Below are 22215 nucleotides of genomic sequence, written 5' to 3'. Positions count from 1 at the left end.
TTTATTTACAAAAAAAGTTCTTAGGTTCAAAAAAACATTCAGTGAACGGAAAAAGTGAGGTCGGTAATATAGGTATTTAGCTGTGTCACATGCCCTTAAGAGGAACTCTTTTGCATTTTAAACTTTTAAAATTAAAGTCATTTTTTTAAATTCAAATGTTTGTATCGTCTTCAAACCTCTCAAAAACATTAAGCAGCTTAAAATTTTTATTTTGCAACTTAAAAAAATCTTCATTTTGTTTTGAATTTTTTGGAATGTGCTCCAATTTCAAATTATTTTTAAAATAAAAAGAATTTACATTTTTCTAATATTTTTATTAAATTCTGAAAAATTAAAAAAAAATCCTTTAAAATGTCCTAAATTACTTTTCAACAATTATGGATGTTTTTTAAAATCATTTTCTATATTCTCTTAAGATTATTTTTTCAAAATAAAGTAATTAAAAATGTTTGCAGGAATTATAAAAGAAACTTTTTTATTACCTTTAAACTTTTGAAAATCCTTAAAAACCATCAAAAATTTTATTTTGAAATCTTGAAAAATTTATATTTTGTTTTGATAATTTTTTGAAATCTTTAAATATAAGTCTCTAAAATGTTATTTATGATTGGTTTTTTTTCTTCATTAAAAATTCCTAATAGATTGGGTTAAAAATGGAATATCCAGATCTTTTTGGTGGCATCAAACAGATATATACTTATATCCCATGGCTTATACACTTATTAGTTTGCGCGCACTTAATAAAAAATACAGAATCTTCACTATACGTTCCTTGACTTCTTTTTATGAATTTCTCCGATAAAACTAATTCATTTAATAATTTGTAAGATTCGCCCATGCAACACAATACAAATGTCAGCCGTCCTTATTGGAGCTACAACTGTCGGATTAGTTCATCGGCATGGGGACTCGTTTCAGATCTGGGATCACTGTAACGGCATGGGCTGGCCTAACATAAACATTGCTAGAAAACAAACGCTACAAACGCCGGATCTCTTCTAATATGTAAGTAAATACCGTCAATATATACTTATCTAAAATAATCCAATAATTGTATATAAAAGGAATGCTATGACAAGTAAAAATATATTATTGTTAATATCAAATATATTGACTTGAAGGAATTTATATCATCCTACGGACCACGTATATTTACCAAAAGTATAACATAACCTACAAATTGATGTGAGAAACTCGGAAAGGCTCGAAAGTGATGAAGAGGTAAGCAATTAATTTTTTGTTTCATTTAGAAAAAGCGTGTAGCTTTCTTCATATTACTTTTTGGTTATATTTTGTGGGAAATACCGGGAATTATTCGATACAGAACACTGAGAAATGACAGCGAATTAGTTTTTCAACTGGGAACTCTACATTTTTAGGAGAAAAATGTATCCAATCACTCGAAATATTACAAATTTCATATTCCATGATTTAATTAAACTCAAAATAAGTTGGAGCTTGACTTTTTCTTGAGCTCTAGGTTAAATTGCTGTATTTTTTATTTATAAAACCCACGAAATACTAAAACCATTCAGTTTAACAATATTGCAATAATTCTAAAATCTTTTACTTTAAAAATGAATTATTCCCAAAATTGAACTGCAGTTTGAGTATTAAAAACTGAACTATAATCTATTTTACAAGAGGATTCTGAATGTGTTCAAAATAAAAAAGTATAGTTTTTAACATTAAATTTTGAATTGTTCCAATTCGAAAGCCTTATAATAGTTAAACGAATATAAACGTCCGATTGAAACTTTTAGCTATATATCTTCAGTTTTAAAATAAGTTAAAATTAAAAAAAAAATTTAATTATTATATATACTAGTCAGTGAAAATTTCAAATCCTATTCCAATATTATTTCAGTCTAAAATATTCAATTTTAAACTATTCAATTTGGGATTTTCTAATTAAAATGAAAGAATTTTTTTTAATATTTAGCAACATTCGACTGTTCAATTAAAATTATAAATTGAATGTTGAAAACTAAACGATTTTAAATTGAATTGTTTGAAATAGAATGCCTTGAATCGTTAAATTTCCAGATCACTAAATTTATTCTGTGAGCTTTACAATCTTAATTGTTTCAGTTGTAAAGTTTTTAAATAGTTATTGAAAATGTCGAATTTTTATGTTTAAAGAACAATTTAAAAATATTATTTTTGAAACGTCCTGATGTTAAAATAATTGAACATCTGATTAAACATTTTTTATTTTTATTTCTAAATCGTTTAATTTGTAAAGTTTTTCACTTAAAATTATTCTTAAAATTATTTACTTTTGAGCATTTACGAATTTTTAAATTGATTCTTTAATTTAGAACATCGAAAATGATAGGTTGGAGTTATGTATTCTTAAAATGTTCAATAAATTTATATTAGATACACATTTTGTAGTTTCACGGCATTCCATTTAAAATGGTTTAGTTGCAAAATTGTAAAAACTTCTATTTCATATGTGTGAGTTATTGAGTGTTTGATTTTAACAATATTGTAAAAAGTTTTGCGAACCGAGGAATGGCTGTGAAGTTGTTTCATATATTAAAACTCACCCTGTTAATTAGTATATGTATATTATAAAAGCGCAAAAAGTACTACTATTTTTAAAAATTTATATCGCTGTTTAAAGAGAGTAAAATTTGTTATTATATATATATATATATATATGTGTGTGTGTGTGTGTGTGTGTGTGTGTGTGTGTGTGTGTGTGTGTGTGTGTGTGTGTGTGTGTGTGTGTGTGTGTGTGTGTGTAAAAATGATGGTTGCAAATTTTCGCTGTTGCTATTTTGTCTCTATAAGAAAACAAAATAAATTTTGGTAACAGAAAGGCTGAGTAGTTTTTAAGTAAATTAAGTATTCATTTTTATAAATATTTTTCATGATATTATAATTTCTTTTAAAGACGCTTTATTAGGGAAGTTTGCAGATAATTTTAAAACCTCGTTATTCCAGTTTCAAATGTTGAGATATAAAAAGTTATTTGTAAAAAATTGGATTTTAAAAACTTTTAGGTTTGGAATGTAAAAATAGTTGCCTGTGATTCTTATTATTGAAGTAGGTATTTAGGTACCTGTTTTTATATGACCTTTAGATATTAGATTATAAGAAAAATAAGTCATAGTTACGTTATTATACAATTGTATTAAATTAGGTTTTGATGGCAGTACAATTTATATTCGCAACTGCAGGAAGGAGTTTTTATATATTTTGAGAAAAAAACTATTTTTAATTTCCTAAAAAATTGAATTAAATGTTAAAAAATATACGCTGTTGACTATTATGGCGATTCTACTAGGAATTTAATAATAAAAAAAAATGTGTACATTGGATTTATCAGTTAGACCAACAAAAATCAAATTCTTTCTCCATTATTACACTCACATAATATATTAACAAATTACTGCCGAAAAGTTGACCACTTTTTAACTCTCAGACATTTTCCACACTTTCGTTGAATAATAATTAGTTTATAAAAATATCTCAATAGAGTACTTTCATCAAAGAACAATTTAATAAAGTTTCAATATTTTAGATAAATTAGTTTATAAATGATAAGTAAAAAAGTACCCAGAATGCCTGGTCGCGTACCTGCCCAAAACTAGTTTTTATAATGATAATTAATTATAAACTAATGTTATCAACATTTGTTTAAGAATTTAGATGCACAGATGCCACTTTTATTGGGTTCAAGGAGGTAATCATGAATAAGAGGGTTTCATATTTTAGAATTTAGAGTTAAGGATTTCAAATAGGGAGTCCTCACATGACGGAAAAATCCTCCTTTTTGTACTGAAATTTCGTCATAAATAGTCCCTTTTTCAGGTCCCCGATTTCGTACCGAAAAATCGGCTACTTGTACGGAAATTTCGTTACACGTAGTCACGGCCTCTCAAAAATGTATATAGCGAATTTACCAGTTAGACAAACAAAAAATCTAAACCCTTAACATCCTCCGTTCTTACACTTATATAATATTTTAATTGTCGCATAACACTCCATATTAATTCAAACGCTAAAGTCAACATCATATACATCGTAAAAATAGTATTCCAATATTTTCACATATTTTTACCGGCTCTGTATACATTAGAATCTTTTTTTAAAATTCTTCTTCTATATCATAACCGAATGTCGCATAACGCCAAGCCAGGTAGGAGCTATTTAAAAAAAAGTGAATACAAATACATCCCTTGATTTTTTAGTTTTGTGTTTCCATACTCTTTAGGGTAAGTTATACTCCATCTGAAATTAATGGGTATAAGTTTTAAATTATTTGTAAACAAAATTTATGTAGCTAACAAACTCCGAGCATTTCCGCGCGTTATTTTAAAAACAAAGCCTTTAAATATTTAGCGAAACGTAAAATAAACAATGATTAGTTAGCTATCTTTGATATTGCAATAGTTTCTAAAATCTTTGTGCAAGAAACACGCATACCTTACAGTATACAAATTTGATATTATATCATAGCAACATTTTTTTAAAGTGGATTAAAAATAATTTTGAATGACTAACAGTTTTCCTAATATTTGATTTCTTATATGTAAAACAAAATGAACTATTTGTTTGAGCGAAAAACTGCGGCAATGCTCGAAGTTTAAACTGTATTTTGAAAAACTTCAATAAATTTAAAAATCTATAATCAATTTAAAAATATGTATTGTCCCTGAAACCTTATACATTTTTTGGTATGCCTTAAAATCTATTGAAATTCCTTGAAATTTTTTAAAGTTGCTTGCAGTACTTTTGGAAGTGCTGTGAAATTTCTCGAAATCATTTGAAATATTTGAAAATTGCAAAAATATTTTAAAATACTTTAAAATTTCTAAAAATTCTTGGAATCCATTCAAACATTACAAAATTTTGTGATGTGCTCAAAAATATTTTAAGACCCATTGCAATCGCTTTAAATATGTTAAAATATATATTTTTTTAACGCAAACGACTTGAACTAAGAGCGATCCTTCTAGGAGGCAATAGCGAAGCCTCCTGGACACACGGCTCCCCTCAGTTGAGGCGAGAATGTCGCGATCACAAGGGAGGTGTCTGAACGGAGACTTTTGGACACCACGTTGAATCCCATAGTTGTAAGCAAATTATAGTAAGTAATAGTAAGTGGGGCTCTGCAGGGGTTGTTCCTTATTTCTCTAGCTTCTCGTGAGACTAAATGGGCACAACGCAGAAAAAAACAATAAAATCTATGCATGAGGGCACTGATCCGAGATTCTCATCTAGCCCACCACCAAAAATTGGCGGCTTCTCAGAGACCAACCCAGTTAGCGGGGCTCTTCGTGAATAAGAGGAACCGTAATAACGTAGATGAAAGCCAAAATAAAAAAATTTAGCGCATTTTCAAAATCTGTAAATTTGTGAAAGTTTTTTACAGATGGATAGAAGGCTTCCAAATTATCCAAATAAAATGTTCAATTTCGATGTGAATTAGAAAAGTTATATAATATTGAAAATATTCAGAAAAATATAAAAAAATATTTTTCTGATAGATTAGGAAATTTCATTTGAATTCTTCACTAGCTATCAAATATATTTAGAAACTATCTCAGTTAAATTTTTCGATTAGAAAAAAATTCAAAAAGTTACATGCTTTTCAACATTTTTAAAATTTTCAAAAAAAGGAACAAAAAAATTGTTTTAATAGTTTAAGAAATATAAATCCAAATTTCAAAAATATATGCGAGTTTTTCAATTGCACATAAATTATAGAGCGCGAAGCGCGAATTTCGTAATGACAATGTAATCGTCAAAGCCGTAGATGCTTTGAGAACCTTATTTAAAAACACAGTTTTCATTTTAAGTTATAATATTTATGATATTTGAAATAATGTAATTAAAGTATACGCATGAAACGTACGCAAACAACCACGAAGCGCGAGAGCGTACAAACGCGCCCTAGGCACGCTCAAACTTTGCGCGAAGTCCCGCGCGGGCAGCGGCCAAGGAGAATGTGTCCGTCCAGTTGGCATATTTTTTTACTAAAATTCGGTTACGACTGGCTACTGCTTTTCGACAATTTGGGGTAAAGAAATATCTCTTTTAGTAATCGTTATTTAAACTCTCGCTAGCTATCGGCTAGATACTTTATTAGTCAATAAATCAACTTCAGTGATTGTTTAAGAAGTTTGCAGGATGTGATGTTTCAAGGTCACCGAATTTTCCAACAGGGATTTTGATACTTTTTCGTTAATATTTTTTTTATCAAAAATGAAGTATTCAACAAAAAATTGGAATGCATTATGCTTTTTTAGAATTTTATGCAGTATTTAAAATGTATATTATTTAAAATTGATGCAAGGACTCCATTTCAGATGTTGGATAAGTATAATTTATAATTATAAATATACTCAACGGACAATAACTTCGGAGTCTCTAGAAGTGTCTTTAAATCCATTGAAGTCTTCTAAAATCCCACGGATTTTTCGATTTTTCCGATTGTCTACGTTATTTTCTCAAGTATTTTTTTCGAATTACCAAATATCACTAATGCTTTGTAAATAGTTTTTTCATATTTTGTATTATTTCAACTTCATTTATGCTTTTTTTCAGCCAAAAATGTCTCAGTTTATTTGGAGGTGTATCCCAAAAAAATTTTTAAATAATTTGTAATTTATACAAATTCTTCAAACCCATTGAACTCTGTACAAGTTTTGTGATCTGCTCGGAAGTATTTTGGAGCTCATTGCAAGCGCTTTAAATCATTTAAAATCTTTTGAAATCGTTTTAAACTAATAAAATTCATAGATATTTTGTCCAAATCTTTAAAATATTTCACACTTTATTACAGTGTCTAGAAATGACTTAAAATTTTTTTAAATCCCATAGCCTTCTTTGCAATTTCCTAAATTGGTCTAAAAACACTCAAAATCCTTTGAAATTTTTCAAAATATCTTGAAATCACTTGAAAGAATTAGAAGTCCCTTGGAATATTTTGTATTAAAGAATGAACGACATCTTTCATTCGTAGAAAAATGGTAGTTTTGCTATTATAAAATGTATTCCTTGTAACGAAACTCATTATTTTTCTTGTTATGAACCCTTTAGAACCACTAGTGACAAAATATTGATTTATAAAAAGATATTTTTGCTTTAAATGGTATGCATTGTTTAAATGTTGTATTAGCATGTCAAATTTTATTATTTACCATCTATTTATTTTTAAATATTAAATTTAAACAGCCTTCTTTTAATTGTCTTCATTGAAATTAAAAGAAAATAATGATAAAAGAAGATGAAAGATGGGTTTTAACATGGTGATTTAAAAAAAATTAAAAACTATGAGAGAAAAAATGAAAGAAGGAGATTTAGAGGTTGCCTTCTTCGCTTTTTCTCTTTTTCGGTTTTGTCTTTTCGTCCTATGTTTAATTTCCAAGAATTTCGTAATTAAATTTTAATGCTGAGGAATGTAAATTTTGATTTATTCTGAATTTAATTCAATACATTTTTTAAATTTTGTTGTAGAAGACAGCCAGATTTGATACCCGAAATTAAAATAATAATAAAAGTTTTATACCGTGCGCGTATTTTTCAGGTGTCCAACATGTCGTTTTTTGTAAACGAGTGCTTCATCTGCGAAGCTACAGACTCTGTAACACCATGCAATCGCTGCTTTATGATCTTATATTGCGGACCGGATCATCAAAAAGAAGATTGGCCTATGCATAAGGAGTTTTGTGACGCAATATGGTCCGTAATGAGAGAAAAGAAAGTAGCTCATATTTACGAATCACTGTCTGGTGTAGACTTGGACACTTGGATAAAAGAGAGAAAGAAAATGTGCTGGGCAGTCAAATCAAAACTTCGACGAGATCTTCTTCTCCAAGAAGAACAAATGCTTTTAATGCCACGATCTTGTTTCGTTTGTCACGACACCAGACAAGACTTCTTGACAACTTGCACCTCCTGTTTCTGTGCAAACTTTTGTGCAAAACATCCTTCAAGTTCCGAACACGAAAAAGACTGTCATTCATTAAAACTCTTTCGCGAATTCGATGGAAAGATGCAGGATCCAGCTAAATTAAGAACCATTTTCACACTGATTGAGAACATTTCGGACACTGCAAGATTCGAGGATTCTTCTGAAGTACCTCATTCCATGAAGGAATTCTTGGATCAACAAATTAAAGGGGAAGACTATCGTCTCGAACAGGCTTGTGCCTCGAATATTCTCAGCATGTCATTGACTCTCTTCAACGCCATGAAAAAACTCAATTTGCAATCCGCTTCTGAAATTCTTTTGCACATCCGCTGTGATGTGACCGACAGTGACATCTGGGAACTTCTCTTGCACTTTCTACCAAATTTAAAAGTCCTTAACATTGTTTTCATCGAGCAAAGAGAATCTCAAAAGCTGACAGCAAAACTTTGCGATGATTGTGTTTCTAAAAAGAAAAGGATTATTATTGAGACGAACGAGCTTGTCTACAAGAATTATTTAAAAGTCAGAATCTACAAGAAACCGGACATCTTTGCATATCTAAACGCCGAGATTTCAAAGAACGACGATGTCAATGTGGAGTGGAAATTCCTTTTAGAAAATTTGAGTCGAATCGGTGTTCCTGTTGTGTTGACATCCGTTACAGAAACGATGGCCAAAGTGTTGGCTAAGAGTTTGAAATCAACTTTCTGGCCTTCCTTGATCTGCTATGAGGGACCCAATGACTTCGGGGCTTTAGAACCATTGAGAGAGTGGTCAGATGGTGGCGTTAGTAGAATAAATCAGCGTTTAATCATTACCAAAGGCCGAACCACTCTATGCAAGGCTGGTTTTTTCCAGAATTGTTCTTGGCTCACAAAGAAGAGACGAGAAGATTCAAGAAGTCCTCTAGTATATTTCTACCCAAACGTTTGTATAGTTTGTCGTTCTCAGGATATATCAACTTTCTGCAAGTTCTGCAATATGATTTTCTACTGTTCTGAGCCACACCGAAAAGAAGATTGGAGTAAACATAAAGAGACGTGTCAAGCGATTCAACGATTGCTGAAACAATCTGGAATGAAGAGTATTTTCGATGGTGAAATCGATTTAATGGGAAGTAAAAAAACAGATCCTGAATCATGGCTTCGAGCGAAGTTGAATATCATATCGAAAGCAGAGTCGCAACTTGGAAAGAAACTTTGGATATATCAACAACAGATGTTTCTCTTCCCGAAAACCTGTTTTGTTTGCCACGAGGGCGAATTTAGTAAATTAAAAGGCTGTGAATGTGGAATACATCTTTGTAAAAGGCACAATGATTCTCCGCATCATAAAGAAATATGCGATGATTTTCAACTGAGCTTGCAGCTCTTTGAAAAGGAAAAACTGCCAAATCCACTACCAAAGTATAAGTATGTGCCAGGTGTGAAGGAAAATTTACCGGGTTCAATAGAAGAGTTTATAGATTTGCATCTTGAACTGGAGAGTGAAGATGCAGTAGACAAAAATCTTAATTACAATCGTGTTGTAATTGGAGAACTACTTACAAAGCCTTTGACCTTGCTTTATGCGATACAAAAACTAATGATTCCAAAGTTTAGAAATGAACGTGATATAGAAAATAATTCTACGCTTGTGGTTCACGTTATAGGGTCGAAGAACGCAGCTAATGTTTACTATGAATTCTGGGGTGTTTTCTTTAACTGGATGGAAAATTTGAAGACATTGAATATCAGTTTCGTCGGGCCGGAAACTACGAATCTGAATTTAAATCGCACTTTCCCCGAAGTAAAAGAAAAAAATCTGAGCATCAAGTCGTATCCGCTAGACTATGAGCAATTTGTTCAAAGCAGTATCTTTGTGAAACCGGACATTGTTGTTGGATATAATTTGGATATCCACGAATGCGAAATAGAGAAGTGCAGCTGCAGAGAAAATATATTGACGATCAGAAAACTAAATGTTCCCTTTGTAATGACTTCTGGATCAAAAGAACGAGCTGAAAAAGATCACGAGAGGGTTTCTAAGCTTTTGGAAAGTTCCGTTGTCTACGATTTTTGCGATTTAAATCCTTTTGTCTCTTTAGTGCCGGAGAGAGATTTTGAAACTGAAGGCCTGCGTTTTTCGAATAAATATCTTCTTATGTACTGTAACTTCGACCAGCCAGATGTTCAAAATTCTAAGTTGAGGAAATATCTTCTTGAGAGTTTAGAAGCAAAGAGATTGGCTGATGATTCTCATCTTTCGGACTTGGAAAAAGCGTTAAGGGCCATAAAAATTGAGAGTCCGCTAATATCTAGCATTGAAACTGCAGAATCTGAGGGAAAGGCTCCTATTAGCAGAAACAATTATTTGTTTGATGCTGCAAAAGATGAATTGCGATATATGATGCGAAAAATGAGACGTCCTAAATCAGTTGGTTGTAAAAATTCAGGCTTAAGAACAGATTTAGGAGCTAAAGATGATAAATTGTCCACTGGTGAATCTGAATCCAAATCAGAACCCAACTATGCCAAGAACAAGATTTCTGAGGAGAATTTATTGTTTAACAATCTGGATTCTGAACAGAAATCAGAATCTGAACCAGCCGTTGAGGAAACATTCGAAAAGAATGTTTTGACCGCTACTGAAGACTCTGAAAGCAAATCAGAAAGTGGATCTGCTACTCTACACTTATTTAAGGAGAATGTATTTCCCAAAAGTCAATATTCTGAATGCACACCAGAGTTGGGAACTAAAAATATCTGGAATGAATTGTTTGGGGACAATATACTGTCCATTGAGGATTCTGTATCAGAATTAGAATCTGGATATGCTAAGGTTGAAATTGCCAAGAATTTGAAGTCTACTCCTGAGCAGGATTTTGAATCTAAATCGGAATTTGAAAATAAGAACTTATTGCCCACAACTGAAAATCATGTATTCAAATTAGAATTGGAATCTATTATGGAAATCAAGAATTTCGTGTTCATCGATGATTATTCCCAACCTGAATCAGAATCTGAATCAACTAAAGATTTAGTCGAACAAGATTTATTGCTGAAACTTACCACAATAGAAGACTCTGCAAATTTGTTGTCCACTGAAGATTCTGAATCGAAATTAAAATCTGAATCTATTAACGATGAAATTTTAAGAGAAGATTTATTCGCCACGATTGAGAATTCCGAATCCAATTTAGAGTCCGAATTTATGAAGGAAATTTTGAAGGAGAAATCACTGCTTTCTGCGGAAGATGCTGAACACAAATCGGAATCTGAATCCATTAACCTGAAAAAGTCGGGGGATTCATTTACCATTTTAAATTCTGAATTCAAGCCAGCATCTGAATTTGGTAACTTGGAAATATCGAAGAATTTTTTGCCCAACGCCGAAGATACTGAAGATAAATCAGAATCTGGATCAGTTGAGGATTTAGTTATTCAAACATTATTGCTGAAATTGTCCACCGCTGAAGGTTTAGAATATAATTCAGAAACGGGATCCTCCAAGGAGATTGAAGAATCTAAACCCAAATCAGAATCCATTAATCTCCACATTTCTGAAGAGGATCCATTGTCCACTATTGAGACTTCTGAATTTAAATTAGAAACTGGTCCTCCTATGGACGAATCACACAAGGAAGATGTATTAAACACTGCAAATTTGCAATCAGAATCTAGATCTGCTGACACTACTATAGATTTAGAGGAGTATCTATTGTCATTAACTGAGGATCCTGCATCAAAATCGGAATCTGGATCTGCTAAGGTTGAAATAGTTTCAGTTTCAATCAGTGAGAATTCGGTAGCTAAAACGGATTTTGATCATAATGAGGGTCTTGAATCCAAATCAGAAATTAGATCTGCGGACACCACTATAGATTTAGAGCAGTATCTATCATCATTAACGGAGGATCTTGCATCCAAATCGGAATCTGGCTCTGCTAATATTTCAAACAGTGAGGATCCTACATCCAAATCGGAATCTGCTAATATTGAAACAGTTTCAACTAGTAATGATATTCCATCCAAGTCTAAATCTAATAATGTCGAAATGGATTTGATCAGTGAGAATTTTGCAGCTAAATCAGAATCTAAATATGATAAGGATATTGAATTCAAATCAGAATCTGCATCTACAACTGGTGAAACATTCAAGGAGCATTTATTAACATCCACTGAGGATTCTGTATCAGAATCTGGATCTCTTGATGACGACAGTTTGAAGAAAAATCTATTGTCTTCGCCTGAGGATCCTGAATCCAAAACAAAGTCCGATTTTGCAAACGTCGTAATATTAACAGGTGATTTATTGTCTATGATTGAGGATTCTGAATCTAGAGAATCCGGGTTTATTCACGGCGAAACATTAAAGAATGATTTGTTACCCAACACGGAAGAATCTGAAAAATCCGGATCTGCTAACAACATTCTATTCAAATCGGAATCTGGATCTCTTACGGAGGAAATATTGAAGGTGAATTCACTGTCTACTGAGAATTTTGAATCTGTAGCAGATTCTGTTTCTGTATCTAAATCAAAATCTGGAGATGAGAAGGATGAAATTTTCGTAAAGAGTGTTTTGCTTATCCCTGAGCAGGATTTGGAATCGAAATCTGAATCTGGAACTGTTAACGGCAATATATTGAAGGATGATTTTGAATCTAAAGAATCTGGTTTTACTTACGGCGAAACATTAAAGAATGATTTATTACCCAACACTGAAGAATCTGAAAAATCCGGATCTGCTAATAACATTGTATTCAAATCGGAATCTGGATCTCTTACGGAGGAAATATTGAAGGTGAATTCACTGTCTACTGAGAATTTTGAATCTGTAGCAGATTCTGTTTCTGTATCTAAATCTAAATCTGGAGATGAGAAGGATGAAATTTTCGTAAAGAGTGTTTTGCTTATCCCTGAGCAGGATCTGGAATCTGAACCTGGAACTGCTAACGGCAATATATTGAAGGATGATTTTGAATCTAAAGAATCTGGATTTGCTGACGACGAAATATTGAAAGAGGATTTATTGTCTACCTCTAAGGATTCTGAATCTAAAGAATCTGGATTTGCTGATGACAAAATATTGAAGGAGGATTTATTTTCTACTTCAAAGAATTCTGAATCTAAATCAGAAAATGTACCTCACAAGGACAAATTATTCCAGGAGAATTTATTGCCTGCTGAAGATTTTGAATCAGATTCGGGATTGGCTAACAATACTTTGGAAAATTCTTCATCCAAATTAGAACCTGGACCTGCTAATGTTCAAACAGCTTTCATCAGTGAGAATACTGAAGCCCAATCAAAATCGGGATCTACAAATGGTGAAACGTTGAAGGAGGATTTATTGTCTACCACTGAAAATTCTGAACCTAAATCAGAATCTGGATCAGTGGATGACTTTCTCATGAAAGATGTCTTGTTCTTAAGGGACAATGAGAATTTCTTGTCAAAAATTAAAAATTCAGAATCCAAATCTGATAACGTCAAAACACTGGAGGATTTATTATCTAGTAGTGAAGATTTTCAATCCAAACCGGAATCTGGCTCTCTTATAGACACAATATTAAAAGATGATATTTTCTTGCTGACTGAGGATTCTATATGTAAATCTGAATTCGAATTCGAAATTGCTCTAGGCGAGAATTTATTGACGACTGAAGAGACTGAAACTAAATCGGTATCCAGCTCTGTGAACTTTGAAACATGGATGGACGATTTATTGTCTACTGGGGAGTTTGAATCAAAATTAGAATCTGAATCTCTTGAAGAGAATTTATTGCTCACTAAGAATTCTGAATCTAAAGCAGAATTTGATTCCGTTAAAGACGACATTTCGAGAAAGAATTTATTGCCTTTGGAGGAGCTGGATTTTGAATCCAAATCCGAATCTGAAAGTGTTAATAGCGAAGCATTAAAGAACAATTTCATGCCTCCGATTGCTAATTCTGAATGCAAATCAGAATGTGACTCCTCTAAGGACGAATTATTCAAGGAGAATTTATTGCCGATGACTGAAGATTTTGAATCCACATCAGAATGTGGAGCTGCTGATGAAAAATTAAAGGACGATTTATTGCCGATCAGTGGAGATTCTGAGAATTTCAAACTCAAGTCAGAATCTGAGTCTACAAAAGAAAATGAAGACTCTGAATCCTTATCAAAACCTGGATCTGCTATTCTCGAATCCTTTGAAGATATGTTCCCCAAGGTAGAAGATCCTGAATCTGAAACAGAACTTGAATCTGCTAAGGACAAAATATTCAAGGAGATTTTATTACCCGCGACTGAAGATTTTCAATCCAAATCAGAACCTGGAACTGATGAGAAAAAATTGATAGAAGATTTATTGTCGAAAACTGGTGACTCTGAATGCGATTCAGAATCTGGACCTACGAAGAAGGAACTTTTCATGGAAAATTTGTTATTAAAAGAAGAGATTATACGTCTAAAAGCAAATGAGGAACTCGTCAAGTCTGAAAATTCTCGTCTTAAAGAGGAACTATGTCGCCTACGAAAAGTGTCAAATTAAATTTGGGTCTATTTCCACAAAGCCTTTTTTGTTCCTTTTTGTATTCACGATAAAAACTGTATATTTGTCTCTAATATTGAGTAAAGTTAACCAAAGTCATATATTTTATATACAATTTTGTACCAAGTCTTAGAATTCTATGTTTTTTTTTAAAGGCTCTGTTGAGGAGAATAAAATGTTCCGTTAAGTGCATATAATTTACTTACTTACCGAGCCTGATTTAATTTTAATTGAGAGAAAAAGTTTTATAACTTTTGAAATAATAATAAGAACGGAAAATATACGTTTTGAATTCAAAACTTTTTTGGGTGGAATGTCAATGTTTAATGTAGTTCTTTTTTCTAACTACTCTTTAGAGTATATAATTTCAAAAAATTATATATGGATTTTAAATTCTTAATTATTTTTTACCTATAATTTTCTTTATAGTAGAAATGTCATTGAAGTTTAAGTAATTCAAAACTTAGCGCCAAAAATGTTGGCTTACTACAGGTAGAGTTGGGTCGCGGTAATATTCTCCGTAATTTCAGCAGGAAAAGCACAGTCATTACCGGTAACGTTTCTTTCGCTTTCGTTACCGCTCACATTGCGAGCCATCTGTATGTTAAAATGTGAATGGATGTGAATTTCAAACTATGTCGTAGTTGTTGGTCAGTTTCATGGAGAATAAACGTATTAATGCAAATGGTTGATTTCTAAACAGTAACATGTGCTTTCAAAGACAAAGGAAATGTTCCTATAAAAATAATAAAGATTAAAATAGACTGAATTTGAATAGAATTTCAATAGACTGAATTCGTAAATTACTCTTTTAATTAACGAGAAAATTGGTGTATTCGTTTATTGTCTTCCATATCCTTACGCGTCTTTTATTGTTAGTACTTTAATAAAAAAATTAAATAAAACGGTTTTTTTTCAAACAATAATACTGAATTTTTATTTATATTATATTATATACATATAATGTGTCACTTCTTATTAATAAGCATAGTAATAATACTTGTATTCTTCATGATGGTGTAAAACTACAAAATGCCTACAACGTTTCAGCAGATTAGGTTAGATACCCTTCGAAACATTATGTTCAAGAAATGTTTTTCATAGACTATTTTATGTAACAAATACATACGTAATTGCTGTCTACTCTATCTGCAAAGTGTGAACAATTAAAAGGACCAATATTTTTGCAAAAAATAATCTGCGCATACATTTTTAAGCAAAACTAAATCCCACTGTAGAGGTTACCCTACTGAACAATCCTATATAGGTTTCTATATCGGATCCTATATGGGAACCTACATAGGATCCTTATGTTTCACCTATAGGTGCCATCTGTAGGAAATGATATAGGATCCTGTATAGGTGCCTGTATAGGACACTCCCTAATAAGGTACCTAACTAATCGTTCCTAATGTTACGTATTTCTGAGTGCTCCTGGAGGCCTCAAAAATACGTCTGCGCAGCCGTAGGTACCATAGAAAACTACTGCGCATCTGGATATGGTCCCGTACAGAATCCTATACAGGAACATATATAGGATCCTATGCCATTTCCTATAGGTGAAACATAGGTTCCTATGTAGAATCCTGTGTAGGTTCCTATATAGGAACCTATATAGGAATTTTCAGTAGGGTAAGGAACACTTTTAAACGTGAAAGTTTTCCCACAAGTTATTTAATGTGACGAATATTGAAGAATATTATATCGAATAAACGCAAAACCAATAAGCAATTCAATTTTAGTCTTGAAATTCAAAAAAATATCGTTACCATTCGTTACCGGAGAATTTCCTCTACTTTACCTGAAATTTCTACCGTTACCGGTAATTTCAGGTAACGACCAAACACTAACTACAGGGTCCCTAATGTTGGCAAATCTGACTGATTAACCTAACCTTCATGTTTTCGTGTAAACGAAATAACAAACAATTTTCTGGGGAAGTCCCTAAATTTATTCGAGAAAGAAAATATAACATTGACAAAAATGTTGACAAGTATGAAACTTTCATATTGTTTTAAACTTAGACAAAGTGCTTTTTTTGCTTTATTTTGTTCATATTAAATATTTATCATATTTTTTATTTATATTGATACATATTTGAACAGTACATGAAAACGTTAAAATTCATAAGTAATATAGTATATATTTTTAGTATTTTTGTTTGAATTACCTCTTTTTCATTTAAAAATAGTGTATTTTAAATATAAATAATAAGTAAATTCATATCTGTTTTATGCATTCTCATTTTTTTATAAAGTAATATTAATTTACGATTTCATAATGAAAATTTTAATCAATTATTTCTATGCGAAGAATTTAGAATTATTAATGATATTAAACGATTATAAATTGTAAATGCATGTATAAAATTTATGTTATTAATTATTTGTTATACCGGTATGTATACTGGTGTACCTAATATTGATTAACACTTTTTCTTTCTTTTTTGTTTATAACTTATAATATTATAGAATATGTTAATGTTAGAAACCTACTATTTATTAATATTCATTTTTCGCAAAAACAATTCTGAATTCTGCGGCTTTATAATTTAAATCCAAATTGGGATTATTTGCAAAGAAACAATTTTCAAATGTATTGCCAATTTAAAATTGTTAAATTGTACAAAATATTCTTGTTTAGAATTAATTTTTTTTATATTTATAATTCCACCAAAAACCAGTAATACCAATGATAAAATACATAAAAAGCTATTTCATAAAGTCCCTGCATAAATTTTGAAATAAATTTTCATTTTTTTAAATTGTAATTTAAATAATCTAAGTTTGATAAAAAAATTAATATCTGATGCTCTTATGTATATGATATAAATGTAGTTGTGTCTGTTAAAATAGTATTTATTTATAAAATGATTAAAGTCGTACAAAAATCTTCTTCACCTATTATAATAGTTACATGATTTTAGATTGATTACTCCAGCGACTGTAAAAAGCAATCGCCTCCTTATTACTCAGTCTTAAAAATTATGACCACAATTGAGTGAATTTTATTCACAATAAGGATTGACACCAATTTTTTAACATACAAATTAGTTTCATAAAAAAAAACTTGTATATGTACATAAAAATAAAATGCTATAAAAAGGCTATAAAAATGCTGTAAAAGGCTATAAAATAGTCGCCAAATTTCATTCAATATTAGAATTTATCAAAATTAAATCCTGTGTAAAAATATTGTATAAAATAATTATAATATTGGCAGCTTTGCTCCTTAATACTAACAATTATATTCTTTAAGATCACCCCAGGCTGGACCGACTCTTAATTTTACTGGCAGTGGCACCTCGAGTGTATAAGCTTTCTCCATCGAATCTTTCACTAATCCAGCTACGATGTGCAAATCGTTTGCATTGACCTATTTAAGAAAATGTTTCATATTTCTTTGAAAAAGCTATTATCATGAAGTTTTCCGATTTAAAGTTTCAACCCAAAAAAGACGAAAAGTGAATTTTTAATTAAAAAATTAATTTAAAAAAATGGCAGTAGGTAATTTTCAACAATATAGATGAATTTTCAATATGGTACAATTTTCAATCAAACAGATGAATTTTCAACCAAGAAGATTAAATATCTATGGAGAAATATTAATTTTCGATGAAAAAAATGGAATAGTTAAATTTTCAATTACAAAAGTTTAATTTCAATAAGAAAAACTAATTTCCAATCGTAGTAATGAATTATCAACAAAATACATGAATTTAAAAAAAAGTTGAATTTGTAAAGAAATTTTCAACCTAATAATTAAATTGTTAACTAAAGAAATAAATTGTCAACTAAAAGGGTTAATTATTTACTAAAAAGATTAATATTTTGACACAAAAGATAAAGTTTCAACAAAATATATACAATTGTAACCAAATAGCTGAATTTTCAACATGGAATAATTAGATTTTTAGTTAAAAAACTCATTTTCAAGAAAAAAAATGTGTTTCCAACAAAATAGTTCAATTTTCATACAAAAAGATGAATTTCCAATCAAAAATATTAAGGGCCTCTCAAAAAATAGAAATCTTTGACAAAAAATGGAATAGTTAAATTTTCAATTAAAAAAATATAATAATTTTCAAGAGGGAAGACTAATTTTCAATCAAAGAAATAATTTTTCAAACAAAAAGTTTAATTTTCTACCAAATAAGAATAATTAAAAAAAAACACGAATGTTCAACAAAATTTTGAATTGTTAAAGGAACTTGCAACCTAATAGTTAAATTGCCAACTAATGAAATAAAATTTTAAATAAAAGGGAGATTTATTCACTAAAAAAGATAAATACTCTGTACAAAAAACACAAAGTTTCAACAAAATATAGAAAAGTTGAACCAAATAGCTGAATTTTCAACTGACATCGTTAAAATTTTAAGCTAATAAGTTATTTTTTAGCTAAAATAATGAATCTTTAAACCAAAAAGTAATGTTTACCCAACAGTGGAATATTCAACCCCAAAAAATGATATTTTCTAACAGAATAGATAAATTTTTACCAAAATACTTAAATTTTCATCCAAACAGATGAATTTCTAATTAAGTAGATTGTCAAAACAGATCAATTGCAGACAAAAAGTGGAATAGTTAAATGGTCAAGTAGGGAAATAAAATTTCAACTGAAAGGGTGAATTATTCAATAAGAAAGATAAATATTGTATACCACAAAACACAAAGTTTCAACAAAATATATAAAAATTTTAACCAAATAGCTAAATTTTAAACCAAACATAAAATAATTAAATTTTCAGTTAAAAAACTCATTTACCACAAAATGGTTAAATTTTTAAGCTAATAAATTAATATTAACTAAAATAATGAATCTTAAAAAAATTGACAACAGTTGAATTTTCAACCCAAAAAATGATATTTTCTAAAAAAATAGAAGAATTTTGACCAAAATAGTGCAATTTTCATCCAAACAGATGAATTTCCAATCAACAAGATTGTCAAAACAGATAAATTTGAGACAAAAAGTGGAATAGTTAAATTTCAGTTAAAAAGAAATTCATTTTTAATAGAGAAAACTATTTTTCAATCCAAGAAGTGATTTTTCAACCAAAAAGATTAATTTTTAATAAAATACATGAATTTACAACCAAATTTTGAATTTTTCAAGGAATTTACAACTTAATAGTTAAATTGTCAACTAAAGAAAGTTATTTTTTATTTCAATTGAGGTATTTCAAAGAGTTGAATGTTGTACGTGAAACAGACATTTTTATTTACTCTTGATGAAATTGTTTAAATGTTAATAAATTATCTTACCTCAAATAGCAATTCATCATGTAATTGCAAGACTAGGTAAGCACCTCTGAATTCCAAACTCGATCCTGAGCTTCTTAATCTTCTTTTGGATCGTAAAGATGGAAAAATAGGAGATGCTATTGGAAATTCTTGTCGCAATCTTTCGTCGATAAGAATCATCGATTTTTTAGCAATATCTGCGGCTGATCCCTGAATTTTTGTATTTACAGCCTGCCTTTCTGCCTGAGCTGTAAAACCCCGTAAAAAGAATCAAGTTAGTATTCAAATTTTATAATAAAATTTAAGATCTTACATTTTTCAGATCGATTTTCACTCCATAAGCCTGGTAACATTCTGTATCGTTTTGTGAGCGTCGTTACGTAACCATCGACACGAGCTCGTTTAACGATGTTCGATAGCCAGGAACGAATCCCTTTATAGGTTTTCATAAAAGTTTCCAAAAATTCTTTAGCTTCTGTCTCTGTGATAGACAAACTTTCAGCTAGAGACTTTGTTCCCATTCCATAAATCATCCCGTAACAAAGTTGTTTCGTCCTTTGACGCATTCTATCGTCCACCTGATAGTATAAAGTTAATTAACTGAATAAACAATAAAAGTGGATTTAAAATTTTTAGATTTATTAAATTAGTTCTGGTTTATCTTTACCATTTCTTCGGCGATGTCATTCCATTTGGCGGAGATGCTTTTAAAGATATCATTTCCCTCTTTTCTCATAATGGAACGAAGTAACGAATCGTTCGAAAAATGGGCCAGAATTCGAAGCTCGAGTTGACAATAATCAGCAGAAAGCATTATATTGCCAGCGGTTGGAATAAAAGCCATTCGAATACTTATCACGTATGTTTTGTCTTCTGAACTAAAATCCTTAGGCACATTTTGCAAATTTGGTTCACACATTGAAACCCTTCCTGTTACTGTGTGAGTTATGTGCGAACCGTAAATTCGCGAATTTTGAGCCGCATTCAAAAAAGGGAGTACCATCTGGAATAAAAATTAATTGAAAAAATTCTTCTAATTTAGATTGATTTTTTGTGGGTTGAAATCCTGCACCAAGCCTGTGCGATTATATATTTTTTATAATTAATCGCTCTAAAGATATTTAAAAATGGTTTCAATAGTCTATCAGATGAATAATAATTTCTATTAATAACGAATTATTGACCTAATTATTGATCCTAATGGATTTTGGAAATCCAATCTAGTCTTAAAATACGTTTTTTGGCTCCTCAAACAACACCTCAAAGATTACAAAAAAAATATATTTAAGGAAATTCCCCGACACAAGAACACCACCCTTAACGAAAAAAAAACAATGGTAAAAATCGCCCAAATAGATTGTGGAAATCCAAACTGGTCTTAAAATATTTCTTTTAACTCCAGATCTTTTCCAGGGTTCAAATTTGTCCAGTTTTCCTTTTTTTACACCTAATAATGCAATAACCGTTCATTATAGATGTAAAAAATGAGCCATTTCATTTTTATTGTCCAACCAATTTTAAAGAAATCAGAAGTCAGAACCATAAATAAAAAAATTGAATTAAATAAACTCTTGATGTGCTTGAAATCTTGGTGAAAACTTGAAATTTCTGTGAAATCTTTTGGAATCTTTTAAAGTTTTTTAAAAAATGTTTGAAATCCTTGACATTTTTATGAAATTATTGAACTTTTTTTCAAAAATTCCTTTCTTGTTTTATGAAATCTCTCGTGTTCTTTTCAAATAATTGAAATCTTTTGAAACCTCGAATTTGTAGAAACCTTTTGAATTAGTTTAAAATCTTTGAAATATTTTCGAAATCTTTCATATTCGTTTGAAATCATTTAGATATTTGAAATCTTCTAAATATTTGTCAAATCTTTATGAAATTATTGAGATATTTTTAATATGTGTATAATTTTTTTAATTGTTAGTAATCTGGTTTAATATACCCTTTTAAAAACATTTTAAAAACATTTTAAATCTTTGAAATGTTCTGAAAGTTCTGAAATTTTTGGTAATCTTCGAAATTTTTGAAATCGGGTGTACGCGCCTTTTTCAAATCATTGAATTCCTTGCAATTTTTAAGAAATGTTCGAAATCTTTGTAAAATCTATGTAAAATCTTCGAAATCTTTGTTAAATCTTTTCAAATCTTCTAAAACGTTTTGAAATCTTTTCAAATCGTTTCAAATCTTCGAAATCCTTTAAATCCTTTGAAAGTTTTAAAAGCTTTGTGAAATGGTTGTGAAATATTTTTACTCTAGTGTACATGCCTTTTTAAATCTTTGAGATCCATGAAATCTTTATAAAATATTCAAAAACCTTTTAAATATTTCGAAATCTTTGAAAATTTGTTAAACCTTTTGAAATCCTTAGTTATGTTTTATAATATGGTGTGCACTCAAAAACAGTGGTGTAACCCTTGAAAACCCTGTTATATCGCCATGGCTCATTCTAATTCTGAAACTGAATTAACACCAAAATTTTTAACTAATATTTTTTACAATTTTTCAGTTGAA

The 22215-nt window shown here is 30.2% G+C and overlaps 2 protein-coding genes across 2 annotated transcripts in view; one reads left to right on the top strand and one right to left on the bottom strand.

Moving 5' to 3' along the window:
- Positions 1-941: 941 nt before the first annotated feature.
- On the top strand, positions 942-15321 carry LOC117181699. Its single transcript, XM_033374626.1, has 3 exons — positions 942-1005; positions 1122-1221; positions 7544-15321. The coding sequence occupies exon 3, from the start codon at positions 7553-7555 to the stop codon at positions 14447-14449; it is 6897 nt and encodes a 2298-aa protein (XP_033230517.1). The 5' UTR covers positions 942-1005; positions 1122-1221; positions 7544-7552; the 3' UTR covers positions 14450-15321.
- A 1968-nt stretch (positions 15322-17289) lies between these two features.
- LOC117181944 (DNA polymerase theta) overlaps positions 17290-22215 on the bottom strand; it is a 42260-nt gene continuing 37334 nt past the window's right edge. Inside the window, exons 18-21 of the mRNA XM_033374971.1 lie at positions 20366-20701; positions 20012-20276; positions 19720-19946; positions 17290-17824 (exon numbers count right to left, since the gene is read on the bottom strand). Coding sequence (XP_033230862.1) covers positions 17687-17824; positions 19720-19946; positions 20012-20276; positions 20366-20701 — 966 coding nt within the window. The 3' untranslated portion in view covers positions 17290-17686. The remainder of the gene's footprint in view (positions 17825-19719; positions 19947-20011; positions 20277-20365; positions 20702-22215) is intronic.

The sequence above is a fragment of the Belonocnema kinseyi genome, chromosome 10 (assembly GCF_010883055.1).
Source record: "Belonocnema kinseyi isolate 2016_QV_RU_SX_M_011 chromosome 10, B_treatae_v1, whole genome shotgun sequence".
Taxonomy (NCBI): domain Eukaryota; kingdom Metazoa; phylum Arthropoda; class Insecta; order Hymenoptera; family Cynipidae; genus Belonocnema; species Belonocnema kinseyi.
Note: the sequence above shows the minus strand (reverse complement) of the source record. Positions and strands in the feature narration are given on the sequence as shown.

What these genes read in the sequence shown, in the direction of transcription:
- LOC117181699 (XM_033374626.1), top strand. Translation starts at nt 7,553, where the DNA reads ATGTCGTTTTTTGTAAACGAGTGCTTCATCTGCGAAGCTACAGACTCT.